Source organism: Strigops habroptila, chromosome 11 (assembly GCF_004027225.2).
Source record: "Strigops habroptila isolate Jane chromosome 11, bStrHab1.2.pri, whole genome shotgun sequence".
In the NCBI taxonomy this organism is placed as follows: Eukaryota; Metazoa; Chordata; class Aves; order Psittaciformes; family Psittacidae; genus Strigops; species Strigops habroptila.
In genome coordinates this window covers 12,106,380-12,121,340 of record NC_046360.1, presented here as the reverse complement: position 1 = coordinate 12,121,340, position 14,961 = coordinate 12,106,380, and the positions used below count along the sequence as shown (strand labels likewise).

Below are 14,961 nucleotides of genomic sequence, written 5' to 3'. Positions count from 1 at the left end.
GGGAAAAACATTTATAATAAAAACAATTAAGCCCCCTACAGTCAGCACCACCCGTGTCCTGTCCATGCACCCGTTGTTTCTTCTGCCACCCCAGGACCACTGTGGCCCCGCAGTGAGTGTCTCCATCACACTCCTGCAACCCCAGCACGGGTCATGGTGACCGAGCCAGAACCCCATACTGGTATTACTGGTATTACTGGTGTTTGAGTCCCTCAAGGGGAGCAGGCTACAGGCACCCACTTGTGAGCTCTGCCTGCACTGGGTGCCACCTTGTTCAAAAGGCACCTGAGACAAAGAGGAACATGAAAGAGGAGAAATGGAGACACGTGGCTGGGGAAGGACAGAGGGAAAGCTGGGGAAGGGGTGAGCGGAGAAGGCAGTGGGGATGCTCTGACCGATCCAGGCCAGCCTGTGCTCAGCCACACAGCAAGGCCGTGCTTGACGCCGGGCATCCAGCCGGAGCTCTGTGTGCTTCTGCTTCATAAAACTATGAGCCTCGTGTCTCCTCTCCCCCCGTTTGCTCCGGAGGGCCCCTGCCGTGCTGCTCGCCATCGTCACCTACACAGGGCACAGAGCAGCAGCACCTCAGCAGGAGCCGAGAAGCCAGAGAGCAGGAATTCCTCCCTCCCCGCAGGCAGGCACCAGCGCTCACCTTCCATAAGGCAGTTGAGATAAGGAGCCCGAACGCTGCTGCCATTGACCAGCGCCAGCACCTCCTGCTTGGTGGAGCTGCTCATGGCCTCTTCTTCCCCATTCCCATCATCATCATCTGAGTCCACCAGCACTAAGACATCACCCGAGTCTTGATTCCTGCGAGGAGTAGAGCATGCAGATACAGCCTAAAAGGCTGAGGACAGCCTGTCCTGACCCTCCCTCCAGCCTGTGCCCCCCAGGCTTTGACCACCCTCTACCCCAAAATGACCAATTTTGAGGGACTCCTCCAATCCTGCACTAACCACCTGCAAAACCAGCTGCTTTCAGACCACCACCACACTCTGCACTGCTTCCCATTCGCTTCCCAGCTCCTTCAACCACTTCACAAACATTCATGTGCCGAACTGCACCAGCCCCTCCAGAGAGGAGCTGTTCCCCCCTCCTGTATGGAGGGGGAAATGATGGCACCCGGAAGAGAGACTTCCCGTGCTGCAGCACCACAGCTGTGGGAACAGGGGCAAGGGAAGGAGCAGGGCCAGAAGGAGTGCAAGCTGGAAGTGGGGAAGAAATCTGGTGCACCCAAACCCTGAGCAGGCACTTGTTCATGTGCATCCCTCCTGAGGGGATAAGGACATGGTGCAAACACGCCCACAGGGGCAGGAGATCGCTGCTTCTATTTACTATCTGTTAACTGGTGAGTCTCTGGGCTCAGCAGCACCAAGGAGCAGCTCTCCTGCACAGCCTCCTCCCACAGTGACCAGTGCCTCCCCAGCACTGTCCCTGTGCAATCCCAAAGTGACTGGGATCCTGCTCTGATGCCACGTGTTCCCCTCTCTCCCCTCAACCTTTGGCTCCTGTACCCACGCCAGCCCCACCATCCCCTTCCCGCAGGAAGCACAGCTCCCGGGTAAGAACAGCTTTGCCTTGGGAATGGCTCCTGCCTCAGAGGTGGATTCTCCTCCTCTGACAGGGGCCTGACTAGTGAGGCCACGTGGGACTGGGCTGAGGAACATCAGCACTTACCTGAATGCAGCACCTGAATGGGAGGGAAGGGAAGGGAAAAGAGCATTAGAAGCTGGCCCCAGAGCAGTCCTGGTTTTACTGCACAAACCCTGCCCATCCTGCCTGCGGGAGGATGGTCCGTGGCAGCCACACGTGGAGGCTGAGACATGAAGGTGACCTGCCCATGTATGCAACGAGAGCATCAGAGAGGACACAAGGAAAGGGGAGAAGGCCCATCACAGCACAGCTCCCTGGAGAAGGCGAGGGGAAGAACAAAGCCTTCTGTTTCAAACCCATCTGACAGGGTTTGGACCAGGAGCAGGATGAGTCCCAAGGGCTGGGGTGCTCATCAGTGGCTGACTCCAGCACGGCAGGAAGGACAAGCAGGTTGGGGATAAAATGAGGCCACCCCAGGAAGGAGCAACCCCCTCCCTGGCCTGTGCAGAACTGAGCTCCTACCTCTGAGGCACAGGAGGGGACTGTAGTACAAGACAAGCCCGGTGACGGTGAGGACAGCCAGCAGGGACAGGACCACCACAGCACCCACAACCCCAACGACATTCACGGGCTCTGTGGAGAGGAGGCACAGGAGGTCAGCTTGTCACTGGACACGGATGGATGAGGAATTCTCAGTGCAAGTAACAGAGCAGGTCCCGGTGCTGCCCCAACTCCCATCTCCCATCCCAGCGACAGTCTCACCAGCACAAAGGGTGAAGGTTTCGGCCACTCAAGCTTCATTGACTTAGCAAGAAGTGACCAGAGTGCAGCCGCTGGTTTTGTGCCCACATGCATTTAGTGACAGCAAATCAACCCCTGCTCTTGGAGGTGCTCCTCTGAGCCCACACCCCCAGGAGGGATCACGGATGTACCTCTCAGGCCCATTACTCTGAGCTGAGGGGAATTCGTCCTTTCCACCCTGGCCTGAAGGGAGCCAGTCCTGCATCAACGCTTGCCACAAGAGCATGGAAAGCATCAAAGGATGGCTCCGTACATCAAAGGATGTATGGAAGGCAAAGAGTGGCGAATGGCCCCAGTGAGCTGTGTCCCCACAATCCCCACTCACGCTTCACTGTGAGGCAGACGAAGAGCTCCCTCAGCCCCACGGGGTTCTGAGCCTTGCAGACGTAGCAGCCCCCATCGGTGGCCTGGGAGCAGTTCTGGATGGTGAGCCGGGACACGTTGCCCTCCTGGGCGATGAGGTACCTGCCCCCGGGCTGGATCTCTGCCCCTGGCTGGCCGATGCCCCGCAGCCACGTGAGCCTCGCTGCTGGGGTGCTCTCGGTCACTCGGCACGTCAGGGTCACGCTCTCACCCACAAAGCAGGTCTTTGGGGGCTCTGATTCCAGGGAAGGGATTTCTGAACAGCCCCGGGGGAAGAAGAACAAGGAAAGAGTCAAGGTGGGAATGGAGGAGTTTAACAGAAGGAGCAATTGGCATCTAATTGATTAATAATCATTAACAGGAGCAGGTCAGGCAGGAGTCTGGGGCTTCAGCACTGAGGGTTTGGCATCCAGCTCACTCACAGGACCTCAGCAGCCTCCAAGGACAATCTGAGCAACTTCCACGTTGCTTTTTTGACACCCACCTTTACATCCCCAGTGGGATATAAAGATTTATATCTGCCTGTGGGAAGATGGCAGGGAGAATAAAGGCAGCCCAGGATTGTTCCTTGGCATCAGCAGAGCTCTTGTGTAGCTCTGACAAAGGAGGATAAACACAGCTCAGGTTTTCCAAAGCAGCTTTAGTCAGACCCCTCAGATGCTTGACAGGGGCCTGGGGATGTTCATGACCTTCCTCCTCTAAGCCCAGCCCTACCCAACTTAACGTCAAGCTGAGCAAGGCACTAAAACCACCTCTCACTTTCACACAGTGCTTGCACAGGTGAAAAGCTTAGTGTGGGGAGATTCAGCCCCTGAAGATGAACCCTAAACACAACTCTCCTGCAACTGTGCCCTGACGGATCTCAGTTGCAGGACTTCCATGCCTTGAGCAGTCGCCTCTGCACAAGCCCAGCCCTGTTATCTGTTAGCATCTCCCCCTGTAGCAAGTGCCCGCAAGCCTGGCTTGCCTGAGCCCTGCTTTAGTGCTCTGGGGGGCAGAGAATGACCAGGGCTCCTGCCTGCCCCACCATCAGCAGGCTCCTGAGTGGTCATTAAGGTGGGCAAATGAACTCACTTATCTCCACAGTGCACGTGGGCTCCTCCTGCGTCACCACGTGGCTCCCCACACACTTGAACACTTTGCTGTGGGAGAGCTGGGAGCTGTTGAGCGTTTCCACATGTGTATCCGAGGAGCTTGTGGAGCTGAGGACCCAGCTCGAGTTCTCCAGATCCTGTCCCTCTTCTCTCCAGTGCAGGGTGGGGTGGGGATACCCCCCAGGCCAGCTGCAAACCAGCTGCAGCATCAGCCCCGACGAGGAGGTCTCAGCCCAGCACTTTGGGGTTGACTCTGGTGGATCTATCGGAAAGGAGAGCACGTGGTTACAAACACTTGCAGGTCACAGCTCTTGGTGTCTCAGGGGCTGGAACTCCCCCAGGTGCTTGTGTTTGACATCATTCCCCTTGAAAACCTTCCTGGTTTCCCTGCTTATCTTCTCCCTGACCTGTGTTCTGCAGCCCCAGGGGAGCACAGCTCTGAGTGACAGCCAACAGGGAGCAAGCAGGGGCTGCCACAGCCAAGCCTTGAGGGACTGTTGCACAGGGAGGAAAAAAATTATTGCCACAGCTTTATCCAGTGGAGCACAAGATAAGCACCTAAAAACACAGTGGGAGAACCAAATCTCCACACTGGCCTTGGTCCTCAGGCCACAGCTACAAGGGGGTGACACTGATTCACTTGAGAACAAGGCTCTACCTCTCCCCATCACTGAGACAAGCATTAAGCTTTCTCAGGGGACCATGGAAAGCATCAGGGCTCTTTCCAGGGACAAGCAACCAGCTCCTCAGAGCCACCAGCTCCAAGCTGGAGCACTCCCCCAGCCCATGTTGAAGGAAGAGGCTGTTCCTAGTGTATTGGAGCCACTGAAGCCAAAGCAGGCACGCTCTGCTCCCGCCCAGCACCACCGCCACCGCCATGTGGGGCCGCACGGTGTTACTCATCCGCGCACCACGCTGTGCCCACACCACGCTGCAGCAGCGGGGACAAACTCCAGCAGAGAAGAGAAGCAGGGTAAGTCACCACTGGCCTTGCGCCAGGGCCACCTTGTCACCACAACTACTGTGTTTGTTATTTAAATACAGGAACCACGACATGGTGGCAGAAGCAGCTCAGAAGCCAATAGAAACCCAAGAGCAAGCCCTCGGGGCAGAGCAGGGTGTATGCAGCAGGAGTTCCCAAGTGGCTCCCACGGGATGGTTTCATAGATACACACCCATGTTCAGACAGACACACGTGTCCATTTAACAGCCACAGAGATTCTGGACTCTGATCCAGGCAGCACGAGCACACTGTGCCCCCGTGGCTGGCTTACCTGATCCAACAAGACACCACTGAGAGATCAGATGGTGCCACAGCCCCACACAGGAGGTGTCCGAGGGCTTATTTTGTGGAGCGTTCATTCAAGTGACTTTCAAAGTACATGGGTTAAAAGGAAACAACCCACCATCATGGCAAACCCCCCTGGGAGCTCAATACCTTCCTGGGGCTTGGCTTTCCAGGAGCTGTACACACACAGCTCGTAAAATCTTTGAAACCATCCAGCTTTGGCAAGAAATTTCTCGACTCCACTTCCTGTGTGTCAGCTCTGGGGAGGATCAAAACCAACCCCAAATCCTGGCTGTGGATAACAGCAGCAACCTGTCAGCCTGAAGCACCACTTCGAGAGGCAGGCACAGCCCTTCCAGCAGGAATGTGCTTTATATCCTGGGCTCCCAGGGTCTCCCAGTACAACTCCAGTGTCTAAACGCTAACAGAGATCTGTTCCCAAAGCGGTACTAAACCACAAAAACCTAAAAACCTCCAACCTCCCTCGACCAAAAAACCTCACAAAACACCAGCAAAAAGGATCTCATGCCCACAGAAAAGCCAACAGCAGCTCGTATCACATTGGACACATCCATAGCAAGGAATCCCTTGGAGATGTGCAATTGCACGTTTCCTTCACACTGTGTGCTTCCATCCAAACCAAACAGAGAGCAGCAGCTCAGGGCAGGGCTGCACCTTTGCTGTGTTGCTAGGATGTTCACTCAGCTGCTTGGGGGGGTTTTAAACGCAGTGTTAAGCAAAAAGAGAACTTTTTAGTACAACCTATGTGATGGTTGAGAAGCTTCAACCTCCAGCACTTGCTGATGCTGCTTCTGCTGACCTAAAGCCCCACCAGAAACCCCCCTCTCGCCTATTTCAGGGCACACCAGTGTCCCAGATTGCCTTTGTAACCTTTGGAAATTAATGTACCCATTAATTCCAGGCTAATAAATGAAGCTGTGAGCGCAGTACCAACACTTGGCGTGCCATAGGTATCTTCTGCTGGTGAGGGTTTTGCACCAGTGCTCCAGATTTAGGGCTCCCCCTCCTAAGCACTGTGCCTACATATATATTCTCTGAAGCAGCCTGGGGTTTGAGTCCTTCACTCCAGCTTGCTGTGACCCTGCAAAGCCCATGTGCAAGTTCCTTGACACAGGGAGGGAATTTTATGAATGTGGACTTTCCAAGATTAAATCTGTACAGAACAGGCCCAACTTTTACAACGCGCACCCTTCGCCAAACACCGAGGAGGAAGGAACACCCTGAATGCAAACAGAAAACACATCTCGCACACGGCAGGCAGTGGAGGAAAGACCAGCATGAAAGGACAGAGCTGATAGAGCACCGAGTGTCACCACAACACACAAAGTGACAACGGTCCTTCCCTCTTCTCAAGCCTGTAACATGGACCCGGCTGGCACAGAGGCCAGCAGGTTACATCTGATTCGACTTGGTGGAGGGTCCAAGAATGGTACCAGCCACAGGACCTCCTGATCTGGAAGAGGCTGCTCCACAGAAGAGCTGAGGCATCCAGGGAGGATAATGGTCCTGCACCAGCAGTGTGCAAAGTGACTTGAGAGCTCTGCAGCCTGTGCTTGTGAAGGTTTCTAAGGGAACAAATGAACGAAACAGAAATGGGAGAAAGCACCAAAACACACAACAGGACAAAAAGGCTGCAAGAACGGCCTGTGCTGGCACGCTCCCAGCAGTAAATTTAAGGAATGTGGTGTTTCCATCAAATTCAGAAGGCTGCACTGTAAGACTTGGCACAGACAACTTGTCAGCTGAGGTCCCTCCATTCTCACACCGAAATGAGCAGCACAGCACATCTATTTCAGACCTGTATTTCAGCCAAGGGAAAAAAGGCAGAGAGCAGCAGCCCCCATCCTAAGATTTACAAAGGCTCAAGTCAGCCACGTTGTGAGGCAAAGGACCACACTGGAACAAGTACAGGATATGAAAGACCTGTCCAAAAACTAGTTTATCATCACCAATGAGGAAGGAATGACGAGACATAATGAAGACTTAACTGCTGGCATTTCATCCTCAGCATCACACACAACCGACCCTTGACAGACCTTTCAGACACACATCTTGGTGCTTGTGAGTGAATGTGTAATTGAGCAGCACCAGCCTGCCCAGAGATTTTGCACGACAAGGCCACCTCGCCCTATTTGACATTGGTTTTCCACCACTGCAAATGAATCTAGGCTCCTGTGGGACTGAGGGGAGGGAATTACAGGACAAGACTTACTGGCTATCAGGAGCTGGACCCTGTGCTCATGGTCCGTCTTGTTCAGCACCTCCTTGCAGGTGTAGTTGCCTTCATCCTGCACACGCAGCTCTGTGATGCTCAGGGAGCTGTTGTCAACCAGGGAGAAGCGGACATCGGGGGGGAAGGCGACCCTCGAGGAAAAGAGCGGGGGGAAAGAATGTGGATCCCCTTGGAACCAGAGCACCTCGGTTGCTTCTTTGGAGACATTTCGGCATAAAAGGAGGATGCTTCCTCCAACCTTTCCAAAAACCACTTCCTCTGTTCCTGCAAAACAGAAGGGACAGCGTTAGGGATGTAGGGAACTGGCAAAGCCCTCTTCTGTCAGCAAAGACCTGGAGATCTCATATATACCAACCATCTGGGGGGACTGCTGTTAAATTATCTCCAATATCCATTTGGCAACTACAAACGTTCATTGTAGACATGATCGAGAAGAGGGATGCAGCTTAAAAGGCTCAAGAAGAAAGCAAAACCAAAGTACTTCTGAGAGGACAACGAAGCGACCCAAAGGAGCCCGAGGAGAGCAGTGTTAGAGCACCAACAACATCGTGCCACAGCAATGGCCAATGTTTTGGGGACCACTTGCCCACGTAGCCTCATCCCTGCGGTGCTCAGGGGAGCGCGTGGCTCCGAAAAGGAGACAAAAATCACCCCGATATCGGCAGCCGCTGAGGAAGATGGCACAACTGTTGATATCCCTCTTTCACCTCTCCCACCTTCCCCTGCCAAACGGCACCCCACAGGGCTCTGCAGGAGTCCCCCCTCCCACCAGCCCCCTCGGCACCTACCCAGCTTGTTTCCAAAGGGAACCGTGTTATTTTATGCACAAAAAATGTACTTTTTAGAACAAGAAACCCGCACTGGGGCCGGCCGGGAGCTCCCCTGGGGAGCGTGACGGGCTGAGGTAATGGCTCTAATGGCCACCCCCAGCGCTCGCTGCTCCCTTCCCCTCAGCCCTCGCTACCTGTGGCGTCCCGGCGCGGCACCAGCCTCCACACACAAAGGGCGAGGAAGAAGCGGGCTGGCGATGTCCTGCCGGGGAGCCGCATCGCCGCCGCAAGGAGCCTCCCCGCCTCGGGGAGGCGGCGCCGGCTGGCCTCCGCTCCGGCGAGCGAGCAGGGGAAGGCGGGCAGCTCCGCACGGGCCCGCCCGCCTCCTTGTCCGCTCGCCGGGGCCGGGGGTCCTGTGTGAGACCCCGCCGCCTCAGCGCGCCATCTTGAGCGCCCGCCATCTTGGGCGCCCCCGGCCCCGCCCGCCATCTTGGGTCGCCCCCTCAGGGCGGCCTGAGGCCGGTTCCCCTCAGCATGGAGCCGGGCTGTGGCCGCGGTCCTGGGGTCGGGAGTGTTTAACACAAAGATGTTAACACAAGGTGATGCTTCCACAGCAAATCGAGGTGGAGAGGTAGTTAGCGAAACCCCCCACCCAGAGGATCTGCCATAATCAACCACTTAGAGCCCCAAGAGCAATGGGAGCAGGAAGCACAGCGGTAAATGAGTGTGAGCCTCGCCACAAACTGTGTGGTTCTTGGGTATGGGGTTAGAAAAGAGGCAGGCAGCAGCTTAAGGCAAAACTGGGAAGCACAAAGGGGGACGGGGAGGGGGAAGCAGGTGGAAAGGGTGAAGGATGAGCTGCTCTACAGCTCATCCTTCCCAAGGAAGGATCCCAAGGAATCAGGCAACAAGACAAAGGTATGAATGCTTTCATCATCTTTAAAGGTGTCCCTCGGATGTGAATGTAACACAGTACAGCCAGCGTGCTGTTACATTAAAGCAGTGGATGCATTACGAGAAGCCGTCCCAGTGACAGGCTGTTGTGCTGAGCGGTGCCAAGTGTCCCCGATGGCGCTGCCTGGTGTTACCCCTGCGGGCAGCAGCTTCCAGGCTGGTCTGTTCTCACAGATCGCTTCTGTGAGGAGCCCCACAGCAAGGGCTGCATCCTCAGGTTCCTCCAGGGCTCCTTACTGCCTGGGGAGGGCACAACGCAACCAGCTCTGCAGCTCATCAGTTAAAACCTCATTAACACGGCGACAGGGGCGCTGCTTAAGGCGGTCGCTCTGCAGAACTCAGCCCCCCCCGCCCTGCGCCAGCACTGGGGGCACCGTCTGGGGGCGCCCTAATGGCTGGAGCAGGGGAAAGGCTCTAGGTGCGTCTCCGCCAATGGGAGCGGAGCGTGGCGGCTCCTCCGCCAATGGGAGCGGGGGCGGGCGGCGCCTCCGCCAATAGGAGCGGTGGGCGGGCGGTGCGGGCGCAGTGCGCGGAGCGGAGCCCGGTGCAGCAGGAGCTATGCCCGTGGATCTGGCGCTGTGGAGCGGGCCGCTGAGCCTCACCGAGGTGGAGCAGAAGCCGGCGCAGCCGTTGCGGGTCAAGTATGGCTCCGTGGAGATAGACGAGCTGGGCAAGGTGCTCACGCCCACTCAGGTGAGCGAGGGCCCGGCCTGTGGCGCAGGGGGGCGCGGCAGAATGGCGGGAGGCGGCCGGGCCTCTTGGGTCTTTGCTCTGGCAGCTTATGTTGGAGCCTCACGGGGTACGGGAGGAACAGAGGGGTGCTGAGCTTTGCTGCCGGCTCTTGTAGGGGGTCCGGCCCTGCTCCGTGCTGCAGGAGGAATCCCGGCGGCTCTGATCAGCTGGGTGGGAGCTGGTACGAACGGCCTTGAGCCGGCCGGGTGTTGGTGCCTGCGCTGCGCAGACGTGCGTGCAGCGCAGCTGGTGTGGGGCAGGCAGTGGGGCTGGCTGCTCCTGCTAATGCTGTCGTCCCTCCAGGTCCAGAATCGCCCCACCAGCATTGAGTGGGATGGCTGCGATCCCCAGAAGCTGTACACCCTGGTTCTCACAGACCCAGATGCTCCCAGTAGGAAGGATCCAAAATTCAGGTAATGGGGGTGGCGCAGCTCCCTGTGGAGACTGGGGAAGCGGAGCATCCCTCCTGCTCTGAGCAGGAGGTCAGGAACATGCTCCAGCTGAGGTGCAGCAATGGGTCTGTGCCCTTGTATCTCTCCTTGAGACAGGGACAGCATGGGGAGGAGCAGCTGCTTTTGACAGAGGTGTTTGAAGGTCTGTTGTAGCTTAGAGAAGCACAAATTCTGCTGCTTGCTTCAATTTGGCATGTGTGCGAGTTAGAACTAGGGCTCTCTGTGGCGGCAGTGGTGTCTTAAACCTGGGACCAGCTCACCTTTCTCAGGCCAGGCTCAGAAGTGGGTCAGGCTCTGGATATCGCATAGCCACAGGGCAGGATGCCAGACCCTGCTCCAGGACTGCTGCTCTCTGGGGTTGGCAAACCAGGGCTGGCAGCTTTTAAGCTGCAGTTACCCTGCGCTGACTCTGTGCAGAAAAGCAGCAGCTTGGAGCAGTGAAGGCTCGTGGCTGGGGCTGTGATGCAGCCTCACTGATTCTTGCCTTCTCCTTCCAGGGAATGGCATCACTTCTTGGTGACCAACATGAAAGGCAACAACGTGGGCAGTGGGACCGTGCTGTCGGATTACGTCGGCTCCGGACCTCCCAAAGGAACAGGTTGGTACTTACCCATGGCAATTCCCATGCTCCAGGCACAGCAGTGCCGCGTGGATTGGATGCAGAGAGGAGGGAGGGAGCTCTGCAGGAAGCTGGCTGCCTGCTTGGCACATGCCACGCTGCGGGAATGACCCACACAGGCAGCTTGTGGCTGCGTGTGGTCATGGCCAGCATGACAGCTGCCTGGCGGAGCTGTTCAAGGACATCACAGTTACACGTAGCATACTCGAGCTGCATTCCAAGCCTGGAGAATTCAGGAATCCGTTTCCCAGCACTCCTGGGAGCAGACCTGACCCCAGGAATCGGGGGTGCCTGGCACTGATAACGCTGTCTGCTCCCCGCAGGGCTGCACCGCTACGTGTGGCTGGTGTACGAGCAGCCGAAGCCGCTCTCCTGCAACGAGCCCATCCTCTCTAATCGCTCTGGGGACAAGCGAGGCAAGTTCAAGGTGGCCTCTTTCCGCAGCAAGTACGAGCTGGGGGTGCCGGTGGCTGGCACATGCTACCAGGCCGAGTGGGATGACTACGTGCCGAAGCTGTACGAGCAGCTCTCGGGGAAGTAGGGCGCGGGGAGGTGAGGAAGCACCGTGCAGCACCCCGGAGACCGGGCTGCACGGAGCACGTCGCTGTAGTGGTGTTTAGTGAGTTGAACCCAGCTGCTCCTGTACTGAGCACTGGAGCTGGAACCTGCCCCTGTCCCTGCCTGAGCCTGCTCCCGTGTTGATGTGCTCCAGGCCTCTGCTGCGCTTCTGCTGGCTCTTACAGGTGATTGTTGGCTACGTGAGCTTCTGACAGGGTGTCCCTGTAAGGGCCACCACCCCCAGGCTGACCTGCTCAAGGGAAGCCAGACCCTCTGTGGCTTAGTGTCCCTGCTGTACGCAAGGTGGTGTGGGTACAGAACCACTTTTGGGGCGGTGCTGGCTGTGCAGTGTCCCTTTTCCAGGAGAGGCGGTGGCAGGCTAAGGGAAATTCCTCATTTCTTTTTTTGTATTCCTTTTACCCTCAAGTATTTGGCCAGTGCCTGCACTGCAGTGAACCACTGAAGCAGTGAAGGTGCAGCTAAGCTGGTTGATAGCACTACCTTCTGTTCTCTGTTGCCACTCAAAGCTGAGAGACCACCTCCTTTGTTCGAGTTCTGTTGTGACCTAATGTCAATGTGCTGTTTGCTCACAGTGCAATTAAAAACTTACCGAGGTGGATGGTGTGGTTGTTGTCTCGGGGGTGGAGGGCAGCAGCTTGGTGTCACCATTCCTTTCCTCCTGGGGCTGGAACTGTAGGTGCTGGAGGAGGGCAGCTCCGAGCAGCCACGTCCTATCCAACAACTCACCTTGTTTAAATCCCTTTAATCTAAATCCACTCCCCTGGAGGCTCTGGTTGATGTCACAGCAAACAGAGCTGCAGGCTGGCTCTGGAACTGCAGCGAGGACACTTCTCTCAAGGTGCTACTGGAGCTGCTCTAACTCATCAGAACAGTGATTCGTTCCCTGAAAACCTGTCACCAACCTTGACCCCCTGCAGCTGATGGGGGCCCTGTGCTGGTGCAGCAGAGCCCCTCCGCCCGCAGAGGTGACCCCTGGGCTGTCCCACATGGGTGCAGAGCTCCCAGAGGCCTCGTCCCCTTCTGTACCCACCACACCACCACGAGAGGCTCCACCAGCTTCACTGACCTGCAGCCACCTCCCAGCCAGGCTCCAGCATCCCAATGGTTCTGATGCTCCAGCAGTGAGGCCAGGTGGTGCCTCCTGAGTGCTTAAAGAGGAAAACGAGCCTTTGGGCCAGTCTGGCATCTTTAAAAGGTGAAAAGAAGATGAGACCAATGTCATATTCCCAGAGAAGCTGTGGCTGCCCCATCCCTGGCAGTGTTCAAGGCCAGGTTGGACACAGGGGCTTGGAGCAACCTGCTCTAGTGGAAGGTGTCCCTACCCACGGCAGGGGGTGAAACTGGAGGAGCTTTAAGCTCCCTTCCAACCCAAACCAGGCTGGGAGTCTGTGATAATTCTACTTCATGGAACTAAAAGGCTTCCCCCTTTTTAAACTGGTCCTTTCCTGAAAGGAAGCACGTCTGGAAGTGAGGAAGGGGCTTGGTTTGTGCCCAAGGCAGTTTGTCAACCCAGCCATTCAAACATAATCCAGGTGGGGAACATCCCCACCTAACTCCAGACCCAGACCCACCCGACCAAGCGGATCAGGCAGCAGAGGCACAGCAGCTGCTCCATCCTGCGCCTAAACCCCAGCCTCAACCCCTCTGCTGCCTGCAAAAGCAGGTTTGGGGCTGGGGCACCCCCGTGGGGGTGTGTGTGTGGGGGGGTGACCTCCCTGCTCCCCCCATCCCGCTGGGCCGGCTCTCCCCGCAATGACACAGCCACGCGTTGTGATGAACACTTTTATTTACAAATATAAGTAAAAGCTCTGACAGTTATTCATGCTCTTCCTTGGAACCTGAAAAATGGGGGCGTTGGGAGGGGGGGTGTGGTTTTTTTTTTGTTTCATTTTCTTCTCTTTTTTGTTTTTTTTTTATTCTTAAAGTGCATGCAAAAGAAGTAAAGCCTTGGGTTTTTCCTCTTTTTATTGTAAGAAAATACACAGTTTGAAAGTGTGAAGAATGCGATAGTCATGACCAAGATCGGGGGGGTGGGGGTGGACTTGGGGGAGGAACAAAGAAAGAAACCCCAAGAAATAAAGCAAATAAAAGCAAAAAGTAAAGCAGAGAACAGAAAGGGGCTGGGCATGAGCTGAGAGACGGGGTCGGGCCCCGAGCGCCGGGAGCAGGAGGGGACGGGGAGGGAGGGGGGGGAAAGAAGTAAAAAAAGTTCTGATCAGAGAAACAGTTAAAATACAATATGAAAATAAGTAAAAGCTCTCCTTAAATTTTTTTCCTTCTATACACAAAATACACGATTTGACAAAGCCCAATTTGTGCTACCGGGAATCCTGTGGGCTCCTTTTTAAGTGTCAATTCCCATTCTCTGCAACAGCAGAAAAGGATTTATGATACAATCAAAGAGCTGATGCCGAGGAGCGAGGCCCCGTCCCCGCCTCGGCGCTGCTAAAAATCACCACGTCTGCCCCCTAACCCCCCCCCAAAAAGTACTAATGTCACCACTGATATGTACAGCACGATTTAAGGTTTTGTGTGGTTTTCCTTTTCCTGTAAAATGTATCAAATTTTTTTTTCTTTTTTTTTTCAATCTTTCATAAAATTTTTATTATTTAATTATTCCTGATGAATAAATACCAAAAAAATAAAGACTAAAATTAAATTATGCAGCAGCTGGTTCAGGTAAGGCTGCGGATTTGTCTCTCTCCCCCTGGGTTTGGAGCTTGCCATTAGAATCGAGGTGGTGGGGTTTGGTTGTTTTTTTTGCTCGTACTTTCATTGTTTGGTGGTAAAATGAGTGATTGCTCAAAAGCAACAAACATCCACTTGGGTTGGGTGGGGGTTTTTTGATAGCTTGGGTTTTTTTGGGTGTGTGTGTGTGTGGCTTTTGTCTTTTTTTTTTTTTTTTTTGCCATTACAAATTGTCTCCAAAAAAGTTTTCACTGAAACATTTTGAATCATTGCACAGAGACATCAATACTGGGACATACTATGGAGAAGACCACCAGGAGCTGTCCTGCACCGGGCTGGGACACGGGCCCCGGTGGCGGAAGGAGATACAGGCACTAAGTCCGACACGATGTCAGGAAGAGAGACAGAAAGAGAGAGAGCACTCCCGGTAACGTGGGGAATGTTGGGTTTGCAAGTTTGCTCCTTACTTTGTTTTACTCTTTTTTTTTTTGTTGTCTTTTTGTGGGTTTTTTTTTTGTTTTTTTTCCTAAATGGCATAAAGAAATTTAATCTCATCTATAGTCCTCCTTGGGATATTCTAACGTGACCAAATTCCCAAAGCCCATCCGCAAGCTCTCCATGTCAAACGTCTCAATCTCTCGCTCCTGCCTTTCCAAGAGAAACTTGATCCTCTCGCTGCGCTCCTTCTGCAGGGCCGCCAGCTCCTCCTCGATCTGCAAGAAGCAGAGGCAGCAGCCCCTTAGCACAGCACGACCACCCCGACCCCGTGCCCAC

The 14,961-nt window shown here is 55.2% G+C and overlaps 3 protein-coding genes across 10 annotated transcripts in view; 1 reads left to right on the top strand and 2 right to left on the bottom strand.

Annotated features, from left to right (window-relative positions):
• Positions 1-176: 176 nt before the first annotated feature.
• VSIG10 (V-set and immunoglobulin domain containing 10) lies at positions 177-8,659 on the bottom strand. The gene is made up of 8 exons (XM_030501475.2): positions 8,358-8,659; positions 7,373-7,657; positions 3,832-4,113; positions 2,720-3,013; positions 2,116-2,226; positions 1,678-1,690; positions 653-810; positions 177-558 (listed from the first exon to the last, which is right to left on the bottom strand). The coding sequence occupies exons 1-8, from the start codon at positions 8,650-8,652 to the stop codon at positions 488-490; spliced, it is 1,509 nt and encodes a 502-aa protein (XP_030357335.1). The 5' UTR covers positions 8,653-8,659; the 3' UTR covers positions 177-487.
• Positions 8,660-9,597: 938 nt separating this feature from the next.
• PEBP1 (phosphatidylethanolamine binding protein 1) lies at positions 9,598-12,095 on the top strand. The gene is made up of 4 exons (XM_030501472.1): positions 9,598-9,810; positions 10,153-10,262; positions 10,799-10,899; positions 11,244-12,095. The coding sequence occupies exons 1-4, from the start codon at positions 9,676-9,678 to the stop codon at positions 11,459-11,461; spliced, it is 564 nt and encodes a 187-aa protein (XP_030357332.1). The 5' UTR covers positions 9,598-9,675; the 3' UTR covers positions 11,462-12,095.
• Positions 12,096-13,267: 1,172 nt separating this feature from the next.
• Positions 13,268-14,961, bottom strand: part of TAOK3 (TAO kinase 3) — an 87,723-nt gene continuing 86,029 nt past the window's right edge. For all 8 annotated transcript variants that reach the window (XM_030501464.1, XM_030501469.1, XM_030501468.1 and 5 more), the window contains one exon: positions 13,268-14,900. In XM_030501464.1, the coding sequence (XP_030357324.1) occupies positions 14,739-14,900 (162 nt within the window). In that variant the 3' untranslated portion in view covers positions 13,268-14,738. The remainder of the gene's footprint in view (positions 14,901-14,961) is intronic.

What these genes read in the sequence shown, in the direction of transcription:
- PEBP1 (XM_030501472.1), top strand. Translation starts at nt 9,676, where the DNA reads ATGCCCGTGGATCTGGCGCTGTGGAGCGGGCCGCTGAGCCTCACCGAG. An exon ending in AGGAAGGATCCAAAATTCAG is followed by an intron (nt 10,263 to 10,798) that starts GTAATGGGGGTG and finishes TTCTCCTTCCAG; the next exon opens with GGAATGGCATCACTTCTTGG. An exon ending in CGGACCTCCCAAAGGAACAG is followed by an intron (nt 10,900 to 11,243) that starts GTTGGTACTTAC and finishes TGCTCCCCGCAG; the next exon opens with GGCTGCACCGCTACGTGTGG.
- VSIG10 (XM_030501475.2), bottom strand. Translation starts at nt 8,652, where the DNA reads ATGGCGGGCGGGGCCGGGGGCGCCCAAGATGGCGGGCGCTCAAGATGG. An exon ending in CACGTGCACTGTGGAGATAA is followed by an intron (nt 3,014 to 3,831) that starts GTGAGTTCATTT and finishes GGGGCTGTTCAG; the next exon opens with AAATCCCTTCCCTGGAATCA. An exon ending in CGTCTGCCTCACAGTGAAGC is followed by an intron (nt 2,227 to 2,719) that starts GTGAGTGGGGAT and finishes TCCTCTCCACAG; the next exon opens with AGCCCGTGAATGTCGTTGGG.